We start from the raw sequence: 18,855 nt of genomic DNA on the forward strand, positions 1-18,855 counted from the left end.
ATTTAGGAAGCAAACTGTTTTGCCATATTTGTATGTTTTTTTTATTTATTTATTTATTATTTTCAAATGTCTTCCAGTCACCAGGACCAGGTTCTCACTCAGCAGAGACATCACTCAGTAGTGTAATCCTACTTCTTGGACCAGGAGCTAGGATTATGCATAAAAACCTGAATTTCCTCTGAGGCAGTCTGTCACCTGTGGCAAAGTTGCATGCTATTAGAGATAAGCATGCTGCTTACATAGAATAACAATACAGTACGTGGCCAAACGGGAATGGATACGGAAGTGATGATCGGAACTATGCTGGAGGAGATGCTGTGGGGGCGGGGTGACAGATGAGGACAACTAATTAGCCCGAAACTCGCTACACCTGTTGCTCTTCGTTTATTACACCTTGTTCGATGCGCTATCTTCTTGTACAATGTGACCTGCAGGAAGAGGAACGCTACTTAAGAGATTTTCTGTTCTCCACCAGTGTCCTTAGTCTCCCCTTTGACCCCCATTGATGAAGTTTAACGCGTCAAAGACTCCCAAGACCTGCCTTTGACGTTATCGTAGACAACAATCTTCATCTGGTCGACAGGACATCATGAAAACTGTAGCTCAGCAGATATTCCGGACCTGCAACAAACTTTTCTCTAGGTAAATTTAGGCAACAGTGTAGAGCAACTATCTATGACTCTCAAATTATGTCTAGCTGCCCCACTAAGCCTCTTATTTTGAAGGAATAGAGTGAACTTTAAAGTGCATTAACCCTTTAAAAGCAAAGACAAATTATATCAAATACATTTTCTATGGTACACTTGTGAATTTTTACAGCACTTACCTTGATCTGTTATATTCTTTTTGTTGGCTTATAGAAAAATATCTTGTATTTCTCAGCTGGTAACCTGAGCATGTTTGGGATAATTGCTGTTTTACTGCAAGAATGACCTTTTGTAGAAAAACACCAAATGATGTTGTGGAAGCCCATCCATCCAACATAGAAACAGCAGCACAACTGGAAAACATCCAACATTTTCCCAGTCCTTCCTGTCCTCCCAGTGTGGAGGCTGTGAGAGAGGGTGCTGTCCACCATGTGGCAGTGGTGATAGAGAGGGCCCACCATGGTGGTGGATGGCTCCTGTCTGGCATAATCTGCATCAACATCCTGATCCTGGGCTGTGCTCTGGTCAGCGCCAGTGCCTCCAACAGCGTGGCCATTACTGCCGTGCACCAGCAAATCTTCCTCATCATTCTCATCCTCCTCACAATGTTGTGGATGCTGTTTTACACAGTCGTCACCTCTCGAAAGGATCAAGAAGTCTTGTTCAAAGACAGTCATGCAGGGCCTGTGTGGCTCAGAGGTGAGAACTCTCTTGGGGCCTCTGTTCTTTGAAGTGTGTTCTTTCAAGATTTGATCACTTTGATTATATTTTATATTGCAGTTGGACTTGTGCTGTTTGGCCTGCTCAGTCTGCTCATGGATATCTTCAAGATTGCCAACTATGTGGGCTACCTTCACTGCGACTCAGCTGTTAAAGTTGCTTTCCCTGTGGTGCAAGCTGTATTTTTGGTTGTCCAGGTTGTAGCATTTTAGGAACATTACGCTTATGCAGTCATATTTTCATTTCTGGATGAGTATGGAAAACTCAATGAAACTGTCTGTTTTAGACATACTTCCTGTGGATTCATGCAAAGGACTGTGTGCAGCTACACACAAATTTCACACGGTAAAATGTCTTTATTTATTACAGTCAATTCTTATTCATTTGCTTATAATCTTGCAGGACATGCTCATTGTTTCACTCTTTTCAGGTGTGGGCTTACCCTTACACTCTCAACTAACTTGGTGGTGTGGATGGCAGCAGTGACTGAAGAATCAATTCACCAAACTGAGATCCCTGATTTAAATTTCACTGTCTCACACAAGATGTACAGAGGTATCGTTTTTTTTTTTTTTTTTTTTTTTTTGTTGTTTTTTTTTTTTTTTTTTTTAAATCACTTCTAATCGGATTCATTCATGGTCGCTGTTAAGGGAAAAAAAAACTCAACTGATCTTTCCATTTCAGCTAGCTTTGGTGATAAGAAGTGTAAATGCAGCCACTCGGTGTGTGACACCTTCAAAGACGCCTACTACTACCTGTACCCCTTCAACATAGAATACAGCCTCTTTGCTTCTGCCATGGCCTACATCATGTGGAAAAATGTGGGTCGACTTGTGGAGGATCACAGTCACCACAACGTTGAGTTCCGTCCAAAGGATGTGTGTTTAGGACCCTTAATGGGAATACTTCTGGTGGTGACAGGAATTGTTACATTTATAGTGTATGAGGTGGCAATACTAGAAGAGGAGGAGAAGAAGAGAAACATGGCCTTGCTGATTCATTTTACCATGAATATAGTGATAGTGAGCCTGATGTCCCTCTCCGCTATGATCGGCTGCATTTTCTACAGGCTGGACCGCAGGGAGCATGTATCAGAGAAAAACCCCACTCGAAGTTTGGATATGGGGCTCCTGGTTGGAGCCTCGATGGGACAGTTCATCATCAGCTATTTCACTATTGTGGCTGAGGTGGCGACGGGAGCCAGAGGCTACCTGAACGCCCTCAACCTGGCCTGGGCTGTGCTGACGGTGCTTCAGCTCGGCCTTCAGAACTACTTCATCATTGAAGGCCTGCATCGGGAGCCCTTCCATGTGATGCAGGAAGCAGCTCTGCACACCAATGCTCACGCCTTCCAAGAACATGTAGAGATGAGCATTGTGATGGAGACCAATAAGTCTAGCTACTTCCCAACTTTAAGTTTTGTTAAGCCAAGTTGGAAGAGAAGAGTTCTGAAGGAAGTCTGTGCTTTTTTGCTGCTTTCTAACATCATTGTAAGTTGTATTTATGCTTATTTTCTTATATTGCAACTCTAACTGCAACACCGTTTTCCTTTGTCTTTCGTATTCACTTATTCTGTGTTGACAGCTGTGGATCATGCCTGCATTTGGTGCTCGTCCCCAGTTTGATCATCCCACGGAGATGCAATTCTACAAATTCACAATGTGGGCCGCTATTGTGAATATTGGACTTCCTTTTGGAATCTTCTACCGCATGCACTCAGTTGCTAGTCTGTTTGAGGTGTACTTAATCTCTTAGCTGAATCTATTTTTGAGTATCGAGAGCACTTTTGTGATAGCCTGTTTTATGTAATAAATGTTTAAGTTTAATTTCATATATAAATAAATTTTAACTTAAAAAAAAAAAAAATCATGATGCATTAGTTATTAGCTTCCCAAACATTTAAATTCCCACATACAAATTTATATTTATAAAAGGTTTAATAATGTGCTGCAGTCTGAACATATTACAGGCGATTCCATTTACTTGTATAGTTATTGATGAGCGCCATAGTCTGGGGTTTGTTCATCTGATTATGTTCTGTTATTGAACTTTATAAACAGCAACAGTTGTGGCCTTAGAGCAGTGGTTCCCAATATTTTAAAACAAAGCAAAATGCTTGTGACCCCTTGTCAAAGGTTTTAACAAGGTATTCAGTGTTGTTGTTGTCCCCCCTTATCTAAAATCATGAAGTTGTACTATTTATAGATGTATTTGTAGACCATCCCCTCAATATTTAGGCTATGTATTCCTGCAAAGAGATTTGAGAAAGTGTCAACTGGCTTTTAATTGTCAGTGTAAATGTGAGTGGAGCACTCTAGTGGTCATGGTGTAAAGTGCAGCTTTCATTTCACAGCATTTTTGTGGCTAAATTCCACAGATGAGACCTTGCAATAGTTGGGCAGTTAATATGGATATGTGTAGGTTTAACAGTGTTTGTGTGAACTAGGCAGGTGCTCACTGAGTAAATGGCACCTCTGAAGTATTTGTATTGCTTGAAAGTTGCACAGCAGTTGGTCTCCATTAAAGCACACACTTCAGTAATGTGACTAATACAGACGCTTATGAATATATATTTTCAGGAAAATTTAAGGAAAATACAATTTTCAACATCAAGCATTGTAAGCATAAGCCAGCCAGATTAAAAACCTGGCCATATACATCAAAACATACAATCTGTATTATTGTCTCCGAAGTCCTGGAGAGTTACATAATCACATAAACTACAACCATAATAACGGACAACTCGTAAAGAGTGCAAGTTCACTTTAAAGCATGGCAAGTACAACAATGTGAAACACCAATATTGTGCCAGTTGAGATATGTTGGAAAGCCTCTGTTGGAAAGCACCATATCTTCTATAACAGGTCTGACTGAAAAGTTAAACATTTCCTCTCTCACGTCTATGTTGTCAAAAGAGCAAACGCTCCAGTCATCCTGGTGCTTCGACAGACATTCTGTGGTCTTGAGGTCTGAAGAAATGTACAAACACAGTTGTTACGGGCAATAATGATAATTCTATCATCTGACCTCTTTATTCGAGCGTCATCTCCTCACTCATCTTAGGGACTCTACCCAAGTCAGTGGTGTAAGGGGCAAGCATTACGAAGACGGATGATTATGTTGGCAAGTTAAACACAGTGAGGTTTACCGGGAAACCAGATACTGAGGGGAAGATGAACCCTGGTGGTGAGCAGTCCCATGTTTGTTTTTGTTTTTTTTTAAGTCAAGAAGCTGCCTGTCTACATCCTCTGAATCTCAAAAAGGCGGACATCAGTGTCATACCAGATAGGAGGGTCCACATTGCTAGAAAAAGAAAAAACAGAATAAGATTAGTTTTAGTTGGTGTGAAAAGATGACTATTTGCATAATGCTCATGCTTTCTCCTGACTCACCGCAAATAGACGACACCCCACATGTAAGTGCGAAACCACATGGCAGTGCCTGCATTGGCCTGATACTTTCTGATTAGGATAGGATGAGGAACTGGCAGCAGACCCACTAATGTGCCATGCTGGAGAAACTTCAGGATCTCTGATTCATCTGTCAAACCCCTGCAGCGAAACATGAGCAAAAAAACATTCTGGAAATATTTCTAAAGAATCTCAGCCAATATGTGACCTTTTTATGTTCTGACCAAAAAAAGAAACAGAATTGTTTATATACTTGTCGATGCAGATCTTCTCCACTTGGGGAACTAACACTTGTAGAAGACGCATGATAGTCTGCAAGGGTAGCTTACACTTCCAGGAGAGCACCTAGGGCAAAAGGGGTAAATCTGCATCAATTACCCATTCTGTTAAATATCCAAAAACAATTAAGGCAAGGATGAGAGGAAAAGATGTTACTGACCCAATCTGGCGTGGGAGCCCAAAACGATGTCGAGGACGCACTTGACAAACGTCTTCTCTCCATTTCTGCTTCAGTGTAGAAAACATCCTGATAATGTGAAGAAATAGATTTACCAACGGTGCATATGCTTTTAAACGCATGCACACAGACACACACACTTACTTCATTATCTCTGCCTGAGTTTGACTCTGTATCACTGGTCCCGGCGACTGCGCTTTGGTCTGGGTGGACGGTGTGTGGGGAATCTGTCTTTGGGACGGACACCATGGTGCCATCCTCTGACACCTGTGACTTCTCGGTGAGTTTATCGATGCCTGCACGAAAAACAGAAAAACCAGTGACTACTCGCAGGATAGGTCTGGTGAAATTTCATGCTAACAAGACAGACTACCTCGCAGTCGAGAGATAGAAATTATTTTACAAAACGTGAAAAGCTAAGTAAGTTGACCAATGAGCCAATTCAACCCTCAAATAGTAAATAGCATACAGAGTTAGTACCTGGTATAGCGACCAGACTGGTCTTCAGTGTACCAGGCTCCGCTGGCACAGCAGGGTGAGAGCCCTCCATGGACACGGTCTCCTGGGAGCTTGTGCGGGAGATGACATCTGGTGACTTCCTCTTCCTTTGCAAAGCTTTTTGAATTGAAGATGGATCGGAGGGCAGGTTGGCCAGCTGGTGGAACACGTTACGTTTGCGAATGATGGCGTACACCAGGTTGCAGTTTCCTGGAGGTGAATGAATGGACAGATTTTATACGCGCAGATGTGTCTGCAAAAGCTTCAAAACAAAAAGCCCTTTCTAATACTTTGAAGTTTATAACAGTCAAGCTTTCTCTCACCGTCAAACTGGTACTGGATAATATTGTTAAAAGCCTCAAGAAGGAAGAATACAAGGTGATGGTTCTGGGCTGCAGAGAACAGAAACCAGCTGGTGGAGAAGGCCTCCAGCAGGTGGAGCAGTTTATTTGCTGCCACCATGGACAGGCTCTTCAAGTAGGGAGACACTGCAGAATAAACAGAAGGAACATAATAATCATGTAAAAAAAAATAAAAACAGTAATTTTCTAACTAATCAAACATGTAAAGACAATTATTTCTTATGACATGACAAAACTTTATAATATTTGATGTTGCAAGTCAAATCTGCGTATTGCCCAACAGATGGCGCCAAAGCAATTCACCATTTACAACAATGGTGAGCAGACAGTCGAACAGAGGCTGGAGACGCTGGTGGCCTGTGGTGATTATCTTGTGAAACACCTACAAAGCAAACAGAGTAACAGCGGTGAACATGAGCTGTTTTTTTTAAATCAGCCAGCAATAAAGAACAATACCAGTCCAGACTATGAAATGTCGCAGGTGTCTCACCACTATAAGCAGGTCAGCATGAGTCCCTGTGAACACCGGGATGTCCATCGGTACATGGATGGAGTAGGGCTTATTCAAGCGTACGCCAAAGTTTCTCTCCCCGCTCAGCAGCAGCAAAATGAACACGCCAATGTGCATGAGTCCTACACGGGCTGCACCCGAGGAAAACATGTCAAAATAAACTCACATGTAAGGCAGAGGCTTGTTAGTAGCAAGGGAAGTGATAACACTGAGGTGAGACTTACACTGGTCAGCCCTGGCATCGTTCAGGTAGTAGAGTATGGGAACCAGAATATCCAACACATCACTGCTCTTCAGGACAAAAAACAGGAACTTCTGCCATGGAAAAACAAAGAGGTCTGTGTTGAATAAAGACAGCACAGACTTTTAATGCCTCATCTGACCAAGGAAACTCTTCATTATAGTTCTCTCCAACCTTATTGAAGTCGCACAGCTTCCAGAAGAGAACCAACAGCTCTTGGTGGAACTGGATCTTCTTTGTGGAGTTAGGCAGATAAGTCTGAGTCAAAGGGTTGGTCAGCAGACGAGCCAGGCCCTTCAGTACAAAGTCAAAGTCCTGCCAGCAGGAGAACACAAGAAGCTTTGGACAGGTGATCTTAACAGGGAAAATCTTTGCGTATTTTACAGAAAGGATGATAAGAGTACCTCCTCTCTGTGAATCCTTGACAAATAATTCACAAACAGGTTTTCGGGGCCTGTAGACTGCACAAAGATACAGAGATTTATTTCAATGACATTAAACACGTGCCATATAGTCGATTCATTGATTTTTTTTTTTCCCTGAGGTCTAGGTGTCGTACCTCTTGTTCCTCCATGCTGGATGGGGAGGCAGGGCGGTGGGGAACCCCTCCGTCGTGCTCCAGCGTCACAATAAGGATCTGTACAGCCTGCTCCACTAGCTGCTCCCGGTAGTCAGAGAAGAGCAGGTGGTTGTAAGGGATGCCGTAGCCCACAGGATCGTAGGCACACACCACATTCAGCAGAGAGGTGAACAGAGGCAGAGCATGTCTAAGGGCAAAGACATGAAGACCAATCTGAGCGAATCATGTGCATCTGTGAGTCTCTTTCTTAAATTATAACGTACTGTAATTTCTAATGAACTGTCCTATGTTAGTCAACACAGAAATGATGTAGTGAAATCCTGAAGAGAAAAATAATGTGGAAATACAGACAGACTTGAGAGTTCAAATTTATGAATTTGGAAATAGTTTTTTCAAAAAATGTTAATTTAAGGTCAACTTACAAGCTTTTATTTCTGAAATTTCATTCACATCTCACTGACAACTCAGCCACAACCATCTCCATGAAAACTAAGCAAACTCCACTTGTGATGAAGATCATGAGATGCGTTTGTAAGCTCTGAAAAACCTAGTAAGTGGACCTTTTTGTCAGATAAATCTGCTTACAGGTAGTCTGTTTATTCACATGAATGTGAACTTGCATAATCAAGGTTTTACTTCTTGTGCCATTTAAAAAATCAGATAAAAAAAAAACAACTGACGATTTGATGAATGCACGTCGTCACGTGTTGTTCAAACATGCGTGGTTTTTATATATCACCTATTTTCTGTGGAGCAGAAGAAAGTCACCCAAGGGTTGAGGACACTGTTGTCTGATGATGGAGGCAAGTACATGGCCTCAGAGAAGCAGGTTAGTAACAATCTCAGCAACTCTGTCCTGAAGAGGGTCAGAGACAAAGACACAGAGGTGGAGAGAAACAAAAACCTGGTCAATCCGACGTGTAGATGAGACAGTAACGATACACTGATCGTGATACATGTCTTGCCAAACACAGCTGGACACAGTCGGCCGACTCACCTATTCAGGTCATGGATGTAGTTGAGTGGAGGGGACTGTGCAAAGCCCACCCCTGCCTCCCATATGTATTCACAGCTGTCTATAGACTGCATGTTCTCTACAGAGTCCTGGGTGGGGCAAAAAAAACAAAACAAACAAAAACATTCAAATGTAATAGTTTTTTTCAAATTGTAAAAAAACATTTCTCAGAACATGTGTTCAGTGACATTGCAATTACATTTCTGGTTGTCTATACTTTCTGCAACATCTCCTTAAACCTAAAAATATTAGGTTGTTTAATCCTGCATATTAAAATGAAATGTTTTTCGATGTGTCTAGTTAAGGTAGTGTTATGTTATGTGTTATGTTAAGCGTTGGAAACTAAAACGACTTGTTTAAGAATCTGAACACATGATGATCATAGTGCAGAAACTACTGTTTATGCAAGGTTAAGGTTGGGCAACAAAATCATCAGGATTATGGAAAAATGATCATTGTTAAATGGAGAATGTTGGTAAGTCATCTCCAAAGTCAAACGCTTTGCTCACCATAACAGCCTACACAGCTTTATTTTCGCCTTCCTACACTTATGCTTCTTCCTGCTTTGGCACTATCAGTGAACATTGTCTTAGAGAACAGTTACTTTCAACTAAGTTCTGTGAAGAGCTAAATCTGAGCCCATTTTTGCATGATGTGGTTTAATGGCAAATGTAAATATAGAATGACGGGGAAATAATGAGCATACTATAATGCAGTTTACCAGGGAAGTTTACACCGCTCAAGAGCTCATTGTGATCTGCAGAGTTGCGGTCGGTCATGCAACTCCTTACTCGTGAGAAATTCTTCCTGGTGACGCTGAGTGTATCATCCATCACTATCTGTTTCTGTCTTCTACTCAGAGAAACTTGAATGACAGGTTGGTTGGGCAACTTTAGACCAGGAAGAAGGAAGTGGCGCTTAAAAAAATATGTCTAACCTTTAAAACAATTCAATTAGAGTAAAGAGAGAGAAAAAATATGAAATGTTTGTGTTCCACTATTATCGCAATGTGTCAGCAGCAGTTTTGTTTTTTTTCTTGGATGGTGGTGAGATGTCAAGTTGATGACACTGGACTTCACAGTGTTTCAGGACACTGGGTACTCACAGGGCCTCGCTTGTGGCTGTGCACAGTGAAGTCAGGGCAGAAGAGCAGGTCAGCGATAGCCAGGAGCAGCGACTCGGCCAGTGGTCGAGCTCCGTCATCATCATCCAGCTCATCTGTCTGGAAAGGAAGGTTATATTTATGAGACTAAATCCAAATGTTGAATGTTATTCCATACCATTGACTGAAAAAAATAATGACGGAAATGGTAAAATGACTCAGTGCAGCTGAATTTACCTTGCAGCATCACATTTCCTGCTCTACAGGAGAAAAGGTAAATATACCTCCTTACAACTGGAATAAAGGAACCAACTGAAATGATCAGCTGAGTCACAGATATATACTCATGAAAAGGATGGGTTTATAACCTTTATGTATTCATTATATTGTATAACTAGAGTGAGTAAGACTCTGGGAAGCCTCACAATTTTGTATTTTTGTAACTGAGATATATTTTTAGCAACAAACAAAAGCATGTTGTGTTCAAAGGGAGATTGTGCAAGCGACAGTGTTGCTGCCTGATTATGTTAACACATGTTTTTAATTCTTAAAATAATCTTTCCTTTTTCTTTGTCCACTCACCCCAGCCCGCCCAGCGCCAGGCACCGTCGACCAGAAGAATCCTCTCCAGTCCTGGTCCTCAAAGATGTAGGGAAGGATGCGGGTCAGGATGCAAGTGCAGTTCAGGATCACCTGCTTCTCCCTCTCTGTGGGGCAGCCAGACTCTGCACCCTGCACCAGCTTCTCCACGGCCTGAAGAGTCAGGAGTCACATGAGAAGGAGTATGTATGGAATGGGAACCTCTAGTGAGCCGGGCAAATTGTTCGATTGTTTTACATCAGACCGATAAAGCTTGCTATAGTGTTTTTTAAATTCAATCTTAGTAATCCGATTTGCTTCAGCAACATCTGCGCTGCTTTGCAGTTGGTTAATGAGGCATCACTCAGTCAACATGCACAGTATGACAACAAACATAGTAGTTTCTGGCATGTTTTTCCATTATAAATTATGGTAATGCTGTTTTTGAAAATCAGATTCTTTGTAAGCTGATCGTGTGGGCAGTGAAGAAAAACCATCACAATGAACATATTCTTATAATATAAAATGTCTTATTTATGTCATCAACTAGACACATAATGAATTTGATTTTTGAGAGCAAAGATGCAACATCTGAACAAAGGCAACTGTCGACAATGCTGAAGTGTCTCGATTTTGTTTGGGTCAGTAAACATGAAGCTATGTGCAGCACCTTGTAAATTGTTCATTAAAGTCTGTTTATACTTGATATCAATTACACTGGGGAGTACACTACATATCTACACTTTGTTTCTTTTAACAATGAAAATATTTTGCCTGAGACGGGGCCATTTGCTGCTGTTTTGGGCCTTTGACATAGATTTACTGTTGAAAATGATTCATTATCTACATTTCATCAACAGCACGCTGCAGCCTGTGTCTAAAATAGTTAACAAACCCCTTTGAATCCACCCAGCTTCAAGGGCTCTCCTCTTCTCCTCTTTATTTAATTAGGCTCTAAGTACCCAGTATGCCTGTTTTGTCTCTGATAGGCAGCTTCAAATGGAAGCTGGGAGCAAGAGACAGGAAGCGAGGGGAAAGGAAGGGGAATTGACTCACATATTCCCACATTTGAGAGCATGAGGCAGTGCCTGGCTGACAGACGCCAGTGCTGGGCTCTAACCAACAAAATCCTGCATTGTTTTAAAAATAATATTATTCCACTAGGCAGCTTTAATGTAAGCATGCAAAAATGAAACATTGTGCATAGATGTCAGTGATGTTTTCTATGAGCACTACCTTATAGCAGAGGGTTGCTAAATTTGAGGGGGACTCCTCTCGAACAGCTCTTATCTCTGCAGCTGGCACCAGTGCAAAAACATCCTGGACCGTGGTGGTGGTGTCTGCCCAGAACTGGTCCCAGAAGGCATCGTCTGTGGCTTCCACTGGCTGTAGAAAATATGTTTACATTTTACTTCCCTTAGAACTGAGTCAACGGGAGCATTTCATGTCAGTGAGATTTCAAATAAAAATTGGCCTGACTGATCTTGTATGGCATTGCAGTGCGTTAAAAGATCATTGTGCCCTTTTCATCATAATTCATACATGGTTGTTTAGTCTTGCATTGTGCAGCTCATCCGAGGCCTAGTTAATGGCAATGTAAACAACCTATGTTCCAGCAACAGTGAGGAGGCATTATCTGGCACACTGATCCAAGCACAGTCCACCTGCCGCATCTGCAAACGTGGTCATTTCGAGACCTGCGTCACCAGCTTTGATTCAACTACGCCATCACTTATCTTATCGTCAAAACTAAACATGCACAGACTGGATGAAGGTTTGTGGTAATCTGCATCGCATAATCGACCGTCATTTAATCCAACAGTTTATGACAAATGCAATCTATTTGTAGTTCGGTGCATGCAATCTTAAACATCGACATTATAAACATTTCGATTATGTAAAATAAACATATGTAAATTTAAAGGGCTGTTAGCAATATGAGACCATGTTTTTCCTGCTACATGAAAAGCGTTATCTCATCTCCTCGGTGATGCTCTCCGGTGCGCTCATCGGCTCTGTCTCTCTATGTAATCCTTTATTCAAGAGTATGGAAGCGCATATACCTGTGTTTTTGTTGTCAGCTGAATCACCGCTTTCCTGAAGTTCAGTTTTGAATCGGTGCTGCCCATTGTGATTATTTCCCTTAATACTAACAGGACCGCTGCTGCTGAGAATCCCCGATAATCTCACCTCCGTCTTTCGCTTGAGTCATTGGCGGAGGCGTTTTTTTTTTTTACACTATTGGCTGGCTGGACGGGCTGCACGACAGGGTGTGACTTCCGGGTTGAGAAGATGTCAACCCTTCACTACGGTTGGATGTTTTGTGTCCAGCATTTGAACTGCTATTCAAAACAATATGTTTTTCTTATGTCCTTAGGCTGGAAATTGTCCCATACTTTGGTAGGTTATAAATTAACCATAATTGTTTTATGGGTAGGTGGGCTGCTGCACCTGTTACATTGTAGATTTTTTATTGCAGAGAGTTCGGTAATTTCAACCCGTAAAGCAATTATTACATCTACCTCCATGTGTGGAATAAAACGTTTCTATTGTAAACAGCGACATCTTTTGGGAAAAATCATATTGTGCCAGGCCATAGGCCAATATTTGTCTACTGGGGGTGTCTGATTAAGGCTAATTACATTTTTATAGCAGGACACTAATTGATAAAGTTATGGCGTTTAGCAAACTTCAATGAATCATTAAATTAGTAAGCAGCGTTCTTGAAGACTAATACGCTGCAAAATCTGCGCCAGCGTCTTTTCATGTTGCTTTGAAGTGCTGCTCGTGATATTCAAGTTTCTTTCCGAAATTAGCTTATGTGTGTAACATACGTGCAACCCAAAATAAGGAATAGGGTACATTACTTTTGTTACCATTGTTATCATTATGACTGTCGCGCTCACTACTCTTTACATCTCTTGATGTACAGGATACTCTACTCTAATTCACCAACTACCATTACATAAGTACATATAATTTTCCTGACAGCCCCTGAAAGCACCATTACTAGTCGCTGCCGTCTTTGCGCAGCCGCAGTGCCATGTAAACACAACTGCCGCGGTTGGCTGTATCTCGGGCTAATATCGCTAACTAAATTGAGCTCAAAGAGCCGAAATTTTACTCGGCTTGCGGTGCAAAGATTATTAGCCTTCCATGAAAGAAACGGCGCCAATTCTGCAATATGCGCTGTAGTCAGCTAACTAATTGAGAGCGTCAGCTAAGAAGGTTAGCTAGCGGCGACGTTAGCGTTAGCTTGTAACCAATGATAAAGCGTTTGAGACTGGCTTGTTAACTAGCTAGCCCGTTATCCTCACACCTTTTGTAGTTTAATAGAATGTGGAATTTGTAATTATTCGCTATATTTGTCAGTGTTACGAAAATGACCAATTGCACCACGTCATTGTTCAGCGTAATTAGCTAGCCAGACAAGGTTAGTTTTGCTAACTCAGGTGACAGGCCATCGACTGACAGGAAACAAGCTACGTTTACAAGTCGATAGCATCAACCAGCCGGGTCCTCCAGTCTGGTCAGAACAAACACAACAAGGAAACTCGTCGTGGTTGATTTAGTGTCATCATATGTTGACTGAAAACAGGTGAGCGAGGTGTTCCGTAGTTAATATAACGAGTAAATGTTTTCTGAAACAAATAGCTGAGTAACGTTACTGTGGCCTTTATTAGCCGCTATCCTCAGCCATTTAAAAGGCTGTTCCTTATGCTACAGATGATCGGGATTCACATATGCGAGCAGCAGTTGGTCGCGCATTTGTTAGGCCAGCGACATAACCGTATGGATTTGACAATTACACAATTAACTTTCTTTGTTCTGATTGTTTAACCGTTCGTAACACAGCTAGCCTATTTTGGGTACAACAGCGCAGCTTGCAATGCTGTCAGTCATTATGTAATGACTTTAACATTTAATATGATGCCAGTATAGCGTTATGTATACACTTTGGCAGAACCAGATGAGAGTGGAAAGATAATGTACTGTCTTTGCTTAAAAATCTAGCAACCTTCCTTTGGTGTTTTTTTTTTTTTTTTTTTTAAAACAGATTGGTGAGACTATACATTGATGTATGACCAGCCCAGTGATTGCATATATGTGTGTGTATATTTGTGCCCAAACAGGAAACGGCAGCGCAGTGGTGGTGATGAGGAGAGTGGCCACCTGGTGCCCCAAGCCAAAAGGCAGAGCAGAGCTCACCCTCTCTCTCCTGAGCCAGGCCGGGATGCTTGGGACTCTGAGGTACAAACATGTGTCAGTGGATATAAAATCTTAATACTGAAGAAACTGAAATAGAAACTGGGCAAACAATTGTCCTCAATTAACTTTTAAGTAGCACCAGTTTTTGTTAGACATAAGGTTGCTTTTACGTCTGTAGTTCGGTTCACTTAGTCTGAATCAAAAAAACAATCAAAAAGATACATTGTATCTGTTCACTGAGATTTATTACAAACAAACAAACAATCTGGGTGTAAACATGAAGTTATATGCACTGACAGGTAAGTCATTCATTGGACAGTTTTGACGACAATCATCCTGCATCATGAGCGTTGCATGTGCCCACATAAGGGAATCGCACTTGGGGACTGAAAAAAAAATCATCTAGTAATTTACTGTATCTTATGTGTATGCTTTTTTGCTGGTGGTAACAATGAGCGCATAAAGAAACGGGTATTTATGAACATTATTAATCAAAACTGCATCTGGATCTCAGATGTCACAGATAGTGACAATGAGGGAGAACCAGGATAAAAAAGAGCATCTTGTACCTTAATTATGTCGTCCTTTGTAACTTCTTTTCACTTTCAATGATTAACTGAAGACTTTTTAAATTGTGGGAAGTCCTCACACTTGTGGTGACGAGTATGTGTTACAGCATCAAATTATTTTTGCCAAGTTACATAGATCACACAGGAGATCGCTTTCTTGACAGTTCCCATGATCGATATCATGGGAGGGATGTAATAGTAGTTCTGCTTTTGCAATCACACTAAAATCACATGTGTTGGTGCTTTCAAAACACAAATTAACCACATCAGAGTTTGCTTGGGACAAACGACACAACTACACAGGAGGTGTTGCATCCGCGTTTTTCAGTCATCCGTCTCAAGCACTTAACTTCCAGAACAGATTTGCTTCTATTTTAATCAATCCAGCTGTCTACATAGGCCACATAACGGCTTGCATCTTACTTGAGCTATATGCACATAAATTGACCTGAAGTGTATTTTTACACTATTTTTCTGTAACTACTTTGATTGTGTATTGGGTTTTCAGAGCTGAAACTTGGGTGACCCACACTCAATACTGTGCATGAACGCACAATCCTTTGTTGACATACATCGAGTACTGAAGTTGCTGCTGCTCTGCTAATGTGCCGCTTTCACTAAGTTGTCCGTGTACAGTTCGCATCATGTTTTCACAGCTTGCACTCCAGCATATCTATGTGAGTCTTTTTTAGAGGCTTCATGGGTGATGAGGTCATTGTGTTGTTTCGGCAAATGCCATACCTGACCTCGAAACATGTCAGTTTTGAGTCTTTGAATTTCACAAAATGAAAGACTAAACTGAATGCCACTATAGTCTCTGAAATTTATTTCCATGTGATTGTAGAACGCCTTGATGTTGAAAGATTCATACCATAAACGGTGGACTACATTTCCTAGCACACTGCTAATGTTGACATGTTGCATTTCAGTCATCCAACAGTGAGAGCAACAGCAGCATCAGCAGTCCAGAACATGCTGCTGGGAGCTGTAGCAGTCGGTGTGTTGTGGGCCCCTGCAGTCCCCTCAGCTCTGGCGACTCCTCAGAACTGGCCGGCCCTACAAACCTGGTGTCCTACCTGCAGATCAACCGCATCCTGAAGGAGGCCCACTTCCAGAGCCTGCAGAGCCGAGGCCAGCTCAGAGACACATGATGACTTAATGTCCTTTTGTCAGCCACCAGAGGACCGAGTCCCTCAAGAATATTGGAGCACCACATGCTGAATCACTTCACTCAGCTCTTCCCCACGCATCTCCAGTTACTGTGATATCTCACAGCTCTACATATCTGTGGATGGAGACCAGCTCCTGGTCAGGTATCTGGAGGGTGTTTATCATTCAAATAAATCAAAGTGATAATTATTTTAGCAATAATAACTGTGTGATCCACTTCAACATTTTTTGTGATCCACTTGATTTCTGACCAGTCTGGTTTACATGCTGCTCTCAGAGCCATTGTAGTGACTGATTGATGATGATAAATCCCTGTGTTTTGTCTTATATGTTGTATGAAAACAGTGCTACTGGAGCTGTCCAAATGGCACCAAACACAATTTTAGGCCGGTCAGTGTGACCTGTTTAGTCTCCTTGTAGGGTACTTGGTTGTTTAATGCTGAATCTGATGTCTGTGTAAGTACATGGACCAGTCTCAGGGAGGATTTGCACTTGTCTTGGACTGCTCATTTGTTTTCATATTCAGACAGTGGCTCCTTTACAGGGGGGCTGTAGAAGCCATGGGTGTTAACTTGGCCAAGGAAGTTATTTTCTATTCCTATTTTGTTAGTTATTAGAGTATTTCTTGTCTTGTTTAGATTTCAGTTAAATGTAGTGGAGATTCAGGAAGCCATGGAATAAGTGAGTTGATTTTAGCATGGATCATACATTAAAAGGATTCCATAATACTGCCATACATGGGAGTTTTGAATAAATTTGCAAATTTTCCACACAGGTCCACAGTGAGGTCCGGTGTTGTCTCCAAGTCTGTTCTCCCGTTGTTGTGTTTCTCGTTACCTTAACATGTAACCTTATCCTAACCCGAGCCACTGAGGAGAGGGGGCACTATAGGAAACGCAGTTGCAATGGGAGGGAAACTCTATCTGACGGTGTAAAAGACTTTGACACAACAACGGTAAAGAGACTGATGGCTGGTAAAACCTTTACGGACCGATATGGCAGCTCACCACTGGGAGTTGTCCTGGTGTGCTTGATGGCCATTTTTGTTCTGCTGGCGGCTGCACTTTGTCGACCCGTGACTTGGTGGGGGGGGTGTTGTCAATGAAGTGTGTTAACCAATAAATGTGGCTGGTGAGCATCCTAACTATTATATCTAGGTTTCCAACAGAGCCCCCCAAACATCCCGATGCGTAGGCCCGGTGGGCTGCCATGCTTTGAATACACTGGCATAAACCGTGCACATCCAATTCTAGGTGAAGATTCAAATTTCATAAACATACTTGACTGTTAAAATATTGTACAGCCTTGGCAGTGGTGTCCCCAGGTGTTTCTTTCTCGCTATTGTTTTTATGTTTTATTTTGTCCACATCATGTAATAGATAAATTATTCCATTAGTTCTTGTAAGCACTAAAGTTTGTGATCTTGACATAACCCATCTGGTCTTCTCATGATCATTAGATAATAACGCTATAGATTGCGACACAGGAATAATCCTCTACAATCAGCAGCATTGCCAAATGTCACTCATATTTGATACCAGAATTTAACACTGTTTATAAACTGATGCAACTACATCCAAAGGAAGAGTCCATGTATGGTCACTATTATATTCCCTTACAGGATGTGATGGTAGACCTGTGCAAGTCATCTTATAATGGCCTTGGATACAAAGCAGTGTTAGGTAGAGATGGCATAATGTTTGTGGATTATGAATAGATGGATGAATGCTCCATCTTGTGCATCTTTTCTAATAATGGTGAGAATGCAGAGTGATTCATGTCAAGATTGATCACGAGATAATTATGTCGAGATCATGAGAGAATAATTAAGAATATTTTGATCATTATGATGGCTTCTCGTGATCAGGGGAAAAATGTAATGTGAGTACAATATTACCAACTTTAGTTTTCTTGTGACCACAAAAAGAAAACAACAATAGTAACACCCATGAAGTCTACAACCTTCCAAACTTCGTTCGCAATCTTTTATTTTTGTATTGGAGTGCTGTTTGATGTGGCATTTGAGCATGTAGGGAACTGTAGTTCTTTCAGTCCAGAGGGGGTTACAGTACAGCTTTTAGGAACAAAAAGACATTCCCCTGGCTTTGTTTGCAATATTACTGGAGCCACTAAAATGCTGTTTTAGTTGCAGACGAGCCTCTCTACCTGTGCACTACCATTCAATGGTTGCTGTGAATGTCTGTGTGCACTGAACATCCAGGTACAAGCACTGACCGTAAGGCTGTGCGTCTCTCCTTTTCTTAAAGCGGGATTGGTTTCGTTGCTGAACCTTTATCCCAGGAGTAAGCTCAGCTGTTTATTTTTATTTCTATTTTTTCAGACTGGTGTGTCAGAAATGAAAGCGTTTTGAAGATGTGGTTTATTTTTTTTCAATGATATATTTTTTGTATTTAGTAATGTACATGACATTAACCTGCCATTGTTTTGATTTTTCTTGTAAATATTCCTTCATTTCAAAAATAAAAGTTAATGTTTTTGAACAAAGACATTCTTTACACTTTTACATATGCATCATTTTTATTATTTATCATTGTGATATAAGTTAAACAAGGGTGAAAAGTCGAGGCAACACTTACCATTTTTCAGAATTGTATAATAAGACTCAAATATGGTGCTGTTTGGATGGTCTGGGTCTATAGTATTTGAACTGAGCTTCACAGAGGAAATACCTGTTAGGTTTGCAAGCTATGTAATGTATGTGCATACAGGAATTCCCTCTATTCCTTTTTCCTCCAAGTAGCCAGTAATGAATGACTCCCCATGC

General features: G+C 41.3%; 3 protein-coding genes across 5 annotated transcripts; 2 read left to right on the top strand and 1 right to left on the bottom strand.

Moving 5' to 3' along the window:
* The first annotated feature begins 553 nt into the window (after window positions 1–553).
* On the top strand, window positions 554–3,765 carry otop2 (otopetrin 2). Of its 3 annotated transcripts, none has more exons than XM_056400992.1 (7): window positions 554–642; window positions 883–1,346; window positions 1,428–1,564; window positions 1,654–1,712; window positions 1,798–1,922; window positions 2,052–2,857; window positions 2,952–3,765. In XM_056400992.1, exons 2-7 carry the CDS (start codon window positions 929–931, stop codon window positions 3,120–3,122), a joined length of 1,716 nt encoding a protein of 571 aa, XP_056256967.1. In that variant the 5' UTR covers window positions 554–642; window positions 883–928; the 3' UTR covers window positions 3,123–3,765. The 3 variants fall into 3 exon arrangements, with proteins under 3 accessions (XP_056256967.1, XP_056256966.1, XP_056256965.1); XM_056400991.1 differs by having other exon boundaries at window positions 561–642; window positions 943–1,346; XM_056400990.1 differs by having other exon boundaries at window positions 586–642; window positions 928–1,346.
* A 156-nt stretch (window positions 3,766–3,921) lies between these two features.
* hid1a (HID1 domain containing a) lies at window positions 3,922–12,344 on the bottom strand. Its single transcript, XM_056400989.1, has 19 exons — window positions 12,186–12,344; window positions 11,359–11,508; window positions 10,126–10,296; window positions 9,547–9,663; window positions 8,424–8,530; window positions 8,166–8,282; window positions 7,406–7,613; window positions 7,251–7,307; window positions 7,021–7,161; window positions 6,830–6,920; window positions 6,585–6,736; window positions 6,398–6,476; window positions 6,056–6,220; window positions 5,715–5,942; window positions 5,379–5,530; window positions 5,217–5,303; window positions 5,031–5,122; window positions 4,760–4,918; window positions 3,922–4,670 (listed from the first exon to the last, which is right to left on the bottom strand). Exons 1-19 carry the CDS (start codon window positions 12,249–12,251, stop codon window positions 4,607–4,609), a joined length of 2,403 nt encoding a protein of 800 aa, XP_056256964.1. The 5' UTR covers window positions 12,252–12,344; the 3' UTR covers window positions 3,922–4,606.
* An 800-nt stretch (window positions 12,345–13,144) lies between these two features.
* Window positions 13,145–18,577, top strand: LOC130184894 (uncharacterized). Its single transcript, XM_056400996.1, has 3 exons — window positions 13,145–13,720; window positions 14,256–14,373; window positions 15,830–18,577. Exons 1-3 carry the CDS (start codon window positions 13,704–13,706, stop codon window positions 16,049–16,051), a joined length of 357 nt encoding a protein of 118 aa, XP_056256971.1. The 5' UTR covers window positions 13,145–13,703; the 3' UTR covers window positions 16,052–18,577.
* The last annotated feature ends 278 nt before the right edge of the window (window positions 18,578–18,855 follow it).

Source organism: Seriola aureovittata, chromosome 17 (assembly GCF_021018895.1).
Source record: "Seriola aureovittata isolate HTS-2021-v1 ecotype China chromosome 17, ASM2101889v1, whole genome shotgun sequence".
Lineage (NCBI taxonomy): Eukaryota > Metazoa > Chordata > Actinopteri > Carangiformes > Carangidae > Seriola > Seriola aureovittata.